General features: G+C 53.5%; 1 protein-coding gene across 1 annotated transcript in view; it reads right to left on the bottom strand.

Annotated features, from left to right (window-relative positions):
* Window positions 1-4,674: 4,674 nt before the first annotated feature.
* Window positions 4,675-8,114, bottom strand: part of LOC147082059 (NACHT, LRR and PYD domains-containing protein 3-like) — a 99,712-nt gene continuing 96,272 nt past the window's right edge. Inside the window, exons 11-15 of the mRNA XM_085980495.1 lie at window positions 7,815-7,985; window positions 7,503-7,673; window positions 7,197-7,367; window positions 6,888-7,055; window positions 4,675-6,715 (exon numbers count right to left, since the gene is read on the bottom strand). Coding sequence (XP_085836621.1) covers window positions 6,628-6,715; window positions 6,888-7,055; window positions 7,197-7,367; window positions 7,503-7,673; window positions 7,815-7,985 — 769 coding nt within the window. The 3' untranslated portion in view covers window positions 4,675-6,627. The remainder of the gene's footprint in view (window positions 6,716-6,887; window positions 7,056-7,196; window positions 7,368-7,502; window positions 7,674-7,814; window positions 7,986-8,114) is intronic.

Raw genomic sequence — 8,114 nt, 5'->3', positions numbered from 1 at the left:
GCGGGGACAGTCTCAGCCATCAGGACTGGTCGGGTCGGGGGAGGGGCGGGGACAGTCTCGGCCATCAGGACTGGTCGGGTCAGGGGAGGGGCAGGACAGTCTCGGCATCAGGACTGGTCGGGTCGGGGGAGGGGCGGGGACAGTCCCGGCCATCAGGACTGGTCGGGTCGGGGGATGGGCTTGGACAGTCTTGGCCATCAGGACTGGTCGGGTCGGGGGAGGGGAGGGACAGTCTCGGCCATCAGGAATGGTCGGGTCGGGGGATGGGCGTGGACAGTCTTGGCCATCAGGACTGGTCGGGTCGGGGGTATGGGCGTGGACAGTCTTGGCCATCAGGACTGGTCGGGTCGGGGGAGGGGAGGGGACAGTCTCGGCCATCAGGACTGGTCGGGTCGGGGACAGTCTCGGCCATCAGGACTGGTCGGGTCGGGGACAGTCTCGGCATCTGGACTGGTCGGGGGAGGGGACAATCTCGGCCATCTGGACTGGTCGGGGGAGGGGCGGGGACAATCTCGGCCATCAGTACTGGTCGGGGGAGGGACAGTCTCGGCCATCAGAGCTGGTCGGGTCGGGGACAGTCTCGGCCATCAGGACTGGTCGGGTCGGGGGAGGGGACAGTCTCGGCCATCTGGAGTGCTCGGGTCGGGGACAGTCTCGGCCATCAGGACTCGTCGGGTCGGGGCCAGTCTCGGCCATCAGGACTCGTCGGGTCGGGGCCAGTCTCGGCCATCAGGACTGTTCGGGTCGGGGTCGGGGGCAGTCTCGGCCATCAGGACTGGTCGGGTCGGGGCCAGTCTCGGCCATCAGGACTGGTCGGGTCGGGGCCAGTCTCAGCCATCAGGACTGGTCTGGTCGGGTCGGGGGAGTGGCGGGGACAGTCTCGGCCATCAGGACTGTCGAGTCAGGGGAGGGGCGGGGACAGTCTCGGCCATCAGGACTGCTCGGGTCGGGTCGGGGACAGTCTCGGCCATCAGGACTGGTCGGGTCGGGGGAGGGGGCGGGGACAGTCTCGGGCAATCAGGACTGTTCGGGTCGGGGGCAGTCTCGGCCATCAGGACTGGTCGGGTCGGGGGGGGGGGCGGGGGCCAGTCTCGGCCAATCAGGACTGGTCGGGTCGGGGGAGTGGCGGGGACAGTCTCGGCCATCAGGACTGGTCGGGTCAGTGGACAGTCTCGGCCACTCAGGACTGGTCGGGTCGGGGACAGTCTCGGCCATCAGGACTGGTCGGGTCGGGGACAGTCTCGGCCATCAGGACTGGTCGGGGGAGGGGGTGGGGACAGTCTCGGCCATCAGGACTGGTCGGGTCGGGGACAGTCTCGGTCATCAGGACTGGTCGGGTCGGGGACAGTCTCGGCCATCAGGACTGGTCGGGGGAGGGGCAGGGAGAGTCTCGGACATCAGGACTGGTCGGGGGAGGGGCGGGGGACAGTCTCGGCCATCAGGACTGGTCGGGTCGGGGGAGGGGCGGGGACAGTCTCGGTCATCAGGACTGGTCGGGGTCGGGGGCGGGGCCAGTCTCGGCCATCAGTACTGGTCGGGTCGGTGGAGGGGCGGGGCCAGTCTCGGCCATCAGGACTGGTCGGTCGGGGACAGTCTCGGCCATCAGGACTGGTCGTGGGAGGGGCGGGGACAGTCTCGGTCATCAGGACTGTTCGGGTCGGGGACAGTCTCGGCCATCAGGACTGGTCGTGGGAGGGGCGGGGACAGTCTCGGCCATCAGGACTGGTCGGGTCGGGGGAGGGGCGGGGGACAGTCTCGGCCATCAGGACTGGTCGGGGACAGTCTCGGCAATCAGGACTGGTCGGGACGGGGACAGTCTCGGCCATCAGGACTGGTCGGGTCGGGGACAGTCTCGGCCATCAGGACTGGTCGTGGGAGGGGCGGGGACAGTCCCTCGGCCATCAGGGACTGGTCGGGGTCGGGGACAGTCTCGGTCATCAGGACTGGTCGGGTCGGGGCAGGGACAGTCTCGGCCATCAGGACTGGTCGGGTAGGGTCGGGGGGGAGCGGCGGGGACAGTCTCGGCCATCAGGACTGGTCGTGGGAGGGGCGGGGACAGTCTCGGCCATCAGGACTGGTCGGGTCGGGGACAGTCTTGGCCATCAGGACAGGTCGGGTCGGGGACAGTCACACAATGGGAGCAGTGAGGTCATCACTTGGAATGGTCACACAATGGGAGCAGTGAGATCATCACTCGGAATGGTCACACAATGGGAGCAGTGAGGTCATCACTTGGACTGTTCACACAATGGGAGCAGTGAGGTCATCACTTGGACTGGTCACAATGGCAGCAGTGAGGTCATCACTTGGAATGGTCACACAATGGGAGCAGTGAGGTCATCACTTGGAATGGTCACACAATGGGAGCAGTGAGGTCATCACTTGGAATGGTCACACAATGGGAGCAGTGAGGTCATCACTTGGAATGGTCACACAATGGGAGCAGTGAGGTCATCACTTGGACTATTCACACAATGGGAGCAGTGAGGTCATCACTTGGAATGGTCACACAATGGGAGCAGTGACGTCATCATTTGGACTGGTCACAATGGCAGCAGTGAGGTCATCACTTGGAATGGTCACACAATGGGGGCAGTGAGGTCATCACTTGGACTGGTCACAATGGCAGCAGTGAGGTCATCACTTGGAATGGTCACACAATGGGAGCAGTGAGGTCATCACTTGGACTGGTCACAATGGCAGCAGTGAGGTCATCACTTGGAATGGTCACACAATGGGAGCAGTGAGGTCATCACTTGGAATGGTCACACAATGGGAGCAGTGAGGTCATCACTTGGACTGTTCACAGAATGGGAGCAGCGAGGTCATCACTTGGAATGGTCACACAATGGGAGCAGTGAGGTCATCACTTGGAATGGTCACACAATGGGAGCAGTGAGGTCATCACTTGGAATGGTCACACAATGGGAGCAGTGCCGTCATCACGTGGAATGGTCACACAATGGGAGCAGTGAGGTCATCACTTGGACTGTTCACACAATGGGAGCAGTGAGGTCATCACTTGGAATGTTCAAACAATGGGAGCAGTGAGGTCATCACTTGGACTGTTCACACAATGGGAGCAGTGAGGTCATCACTTGGAATGGTCACACAATGGGATCAGTGAGGTCATCACTTGGAATGGTCACACAATGGGAGCAGTGAGGTCATCACTTGGAATGGTCACACAATGGGAGCAGTGAGGTCATCACTTGGAATGGTCACACAATGGGATCAGTGAGGTCATCACTTGGACTGGTCACACAATGGGAGCAGTGAGGTCATCACTTGGAATGGTCACACAATGGGAGCAGTGAGGTCATCACTTAGACTGGTCACACAATGGGAGCAGTGAGGTCATCACTTGGACTGTTCACACAATGGGAGCAGTGAGGTCATCACTTGGAATGGTCACACAATGGGAGCAGTGAGGTCATCACTTGGAATGGTCACACAATGGGATCAGTGAGGTCATCACTTGGACTGGTCACACAATGGGAGCAGTGAGGTCATCACTTGGAATGGTCACACAATGGGAGCAGTGAGGTCATCACTTGGAATGGTCACACAATGGGAGCAGTGAGGTCATTGATGCTCCATCAATTACTCAAAAGACTGAGGTTAAGCGAGTAACAACCAGGCTTTTATTAACTAAAGAATGAAGGTTTTGTCTCGAGTGGTCGACCCGTCCAGAATACTAAGGGACTGGGAGGTAGTCACTTATATACCTGGAATAGTGGGAGGAGTCAGCCGAGGCATGTCCAGACCTGTACCTAGTGGAATACACATACACATACAGACAGGTATAACAGTGGTTTACCACAGTCATCACTTGGAATGTTCACACAATGGGAGCAGTGAGGTCATCACTTGCAATGGTCACACAATGGGAGCAGTGACGTCATCACTTGCAATGGTCACACAATGGGAGCAGTGAGGTCATCACTTGGAATGTTCACACAATGGGAGCAGTGAGGTCATCACTCGGACTGTTCACACAATGGGAGCAGTGAGGTCATCACTTGCAATGGTCACACAATGGGAGCAGTGAGGTCACCACTTGGAATGGTCACACAATGGGAGCAGTGAGGTCATCACTTGGAATGGTCACACAATGGGAGCAGTGAGGTCATCACTTGGAATGGTCACACAATGGGAGCAGTGAGGTCACCACTTGGAATGGTCACACAATGGGAGCAGTGAGGTCATCACTTGGAATGGTCACACAATGGGAGCAGTGAGGTCATCACTTGGAATGGTCACACAATGGGAGCAGTGAGGTCATCACTTGGAATGGTCACACAATGGGAGCAGTGAGGTCATCACTTGGAATGGTCACACAATGGGAGCAGTGAGATCATCACTTGGAATGTTCACACAATGGGAGCAGTGAGGTCATCACTTGGAATGGTCACACAATGGGAGCAGTGAGGTCATCACTTGGAATGGTCACACAATGGGAGCAGTGAGGTCATCACTTGGAATGGTCACACAATGGGAGCAGTGAGGTCATCACTTGGCATGGTCACACAATGGGAGCAGTGAGGTCATCACTTGGAATGGTCACACAATGGGAGCAGTGACGTCATCACTTGGAATGGTCACACAATGGGAGCAGTGAGGTCATCACTTGGACTGTTCACACAATGGGAGCAGTGAGGTCATCACTTGGAATGGTCACACAATGGGAGCAGTGAGGTCATCACTTGGAATGGTCACACAATGGGAGCAGTGAGGCCATCACTTGGAATGGTCACACAATGGGAGCAGTGAGGTCATCACTTGGAATGGTCACACAATGGGAGCAGTGAGGTCATCACTTGGAATGGTCACACAATGGGATCAGTGAGGTCATCACTTGGACTGGTCACACAATGGGAGCAGTGAGGTCATCACTTGGACTGTTCACACAATGGGAGCAGTGAGGTCATCACTTGGAATGGTCACACAATGGGATCAGTGAGGTCATCACTTGGACTGGTCACACAATGGGAGCAGTGAGGTCATCACTTGGAATGGTCACACAATGGGAGCAGTGAGGTCATCACTTGGACTGGTCACACAATGGGAGCAGTGAGGTCATCACTTGGAATGGTCACACAATGGGAGCAGTGACGTCATCACTTGGAATGGTCACACAATGGGAGCAGTGAGGTCATCACTTGGACTGGTCACACAATGGGAGCAGTGAGGTCATTGATGCTCCATCAATTACTCAAAAGACTGAGGTTAAGCGAGTAACAACCAGGCTTTTATTAACTAAAGAATGAAGGTTTTGTCTCGAGTGGTCGACCCGTCCAGAATACTAAGGGACTGGGAGGTAGTCACTTATATACCTGGAATAGTGGGAGGAGTCAGCCGAGGCATGTCCAGACCTGTACCTAGTGGAATACACATACACATACAGACAGGTATAACAGTGGTTTACCACAGTCATCACTTGGAATGTTCACACAATGGGAGCAGTGAGGTCATCACTTGGAATGGTCACACAATGGGAGCAGTGAGGTCATCACTTGGAATGGTCACACAATGGGAGCAGTGAGGTCATCACTTGCAATGGTCACACAATGGGAGCAGTGACGTCATCACTTGCAATGGTCACACAATGGGAGCAGTGAGGTCACCACTTGGAATGGTCACACAATGGGAGCAGTGAGGTCATCACTTGGAATGGTCACACAATGGGAGCAGTGAGGTCATCACTTGGAATGGTCACACAATGGGAGCAGTGAGGTCATCACTTGGAATGGTCACACAATGGGAGCAGTGAGGTCATCACTTGGAATGTTCACACAATGGGAGCAGTGAGGTCATCACTCGGACTGTTCACACAATGGGAGCAGTGAGGTCATCACTTGGAATGTTCACACAATGGGAGCAGTGAGGTCATCACTTGGAATGGTCACACAATGGGAGCAGTGAGGTCATCACTTGGAATGGTCACACAATGGGAGCAGTGAGGTCATCACTTGGAATGGTCACACAATGGGAGCAGTGAGGTCATCACTCGGACTGTTCACACAATGGGAGCAGTGAGGTCATCACTTGGAATGGTCACACAATGGGAGCAGTGAGGTCATCACTTGGAATGGTCACACAATGGGAGCAGTGAGGTCATCACTTGGAATGGTCACACAATGGGAGCAGTGAGGTCATCACTTGGAATGGTCACACAATGGGAGCAGTGAGGTCATCACTTGGAATGGTCACACAATGGGAGCAGTGAGGTCATCACTTGGAATGGTCACACAATGGGAGCAGTGAGATCATCACTTGGAATGTTCACACAATGGGAGCAGTGAGGTCATCACTTGGAATGGTCACACAATGGGAGCAGTGAGGTCATCACTTGGAATGGTCACACAATGGGAGCAGTGAGGTCATCACTTGGAATGGTCACACAATGGGAGCAGTGACGTCATCACTTGGAATGGTCACACAATGGGAGCAGTGAGGTCATCACTCGGACTGTTCACACAATGGGAGCAGTGAGGTCATCACTTGGAATGGTCACACAATGGGAGCAGTGAGGTCATCACTTGGAATGGTGACACAATGGGAGCAGTGAGGTCATCACTTGGAATGGTCACACAATGGGAGCAGTGAGGTCATCACTTGGACTGTTCACACTTCCACACTCAGTCCGCGTCTTGTTCCCCGCAGTAACTCCAGCTGTTTTTCTCCGGATGAACTGAACTGATTCCCCCCCAGCCTGAAACAGATTAAAGATTAAACAGGAAATAAACAGATTGAACAACAGTGTAAATAACCGCGAGACTGGGGGTAATATTTCAATAATAATTACAGGCAAATATTACCCAGAACAGTGACTGAATCCCATTGATATTTTATTTATTACATTAAACATTAACAAAAACACTCACTTGATCCACTCCAGACTCCGGCAGGTCAGTATGAGGCGGCGGAGAGCGGGGACAGATCGGTCTGTGAAGGAGTTTGATTCCATGTTCAGACCCGTCAGTGAGCGGTTTGTGCTGAGAGCGGAGACGAGATCCTCGGCACAAGAATCTGTGAGTCCGACATCCCATAGCCTGGGGATCAGAGAGAGAAATAACAGGAATCAGAGTCAATCCCCAGAGTTTATTAATAACACTATTACTGATACTAATAATAATGTTCAGTGTCAGACATCCAGTTATTATAAACACAATCTCACACAGTCTGGTACTTACTCCAGTCTCTGTATTTTACAGTCCGGGTTCCTCAGAGCCACAGACAGTAGTTTCACTCCTGAATCTCCCAATTTATTATTACTCAGGCTCAGATCCGTCAGTGAGCGGTTTGTACTGAGAGCGGAGGCGAGATCCTCAGTACAAGAATCTGTGAGACCGACAGACCATAGCCTGGGGATCAGAGAGAGAAATAACAGGAATCAGAGTCAATCCCCAGAGTTTATTAATAACACTGATACTAATAATAATGTTCAGTGTCAGACATCCAGTTATTATAAACACAATCTCACAGAGTCTGGTACTTACTCCAGTTTCTGTATTTTACAGTCCGGGTTCCTCAGAGCCACAGACAGTCGTTTCACTCCTGAATCTCCCAGTTTATTATCACTCAGGTTCAGATCCCTCAGTGAGCGGTTTGTACTGAGAGCGGAGGCGAGATCCTCGGTACAAGAATCTGTGAGACCGACAGACCATAGCCTGGGGATCAGAGAGAGAAATAACAGGAATCAGAGTAAATCCCCAGAGTTTATTAATAACACTATTACTGATACTAATAATAATGTTCAGTGTCAGACATCCAGTTATTATAAACACAATCTCACACAGTCTGGTACTTACCCCAGTCTCTGTATTTTACAGTCCGGGTTCCTCAGAGCCGCAGACAGTAGTTTCACTCCTGAATCTCCCAGTTTATTATCACTCAGGTTCAGAGCCGTCAGTGAGCGGTTTGTACTGAGAGTGGAGGCGAGATCCTCGGCACAAGAATCTGTGAGACCGACATCACTCAGCCTGGGGATCAGAGAGAGAAATAACAGGAATCAGAGTCAATCAACAGTGTTTATTAATAACACTATTACTGATAATAATAATAATGTCCAGTGTCAGACATCCAGTTATTATAAACACTATCTCACACAG

The sequence above is a fragment of the Somniosus microcephalus genome, unplaced genomic scaffold (genome assembly GCF_052327205.1).
Source record: "Somniosus microcephalus isolate GS21.2 unplaced genomic scaffold, FLI_Smic_1.0 scaffold208, whole genome shotgun sequence".
Taxonomy (NCBI): Eukaryota; Metazoa; Chordata; class Chondrichthyes; order Squaliformes; family Somniosidae; genus Somniosus; species Somniosus microcephalus.
Note: the sequence above shows the minus strand (reverse complement) of the source record. Positions and strands in the feature narration are given on the sequence as shown.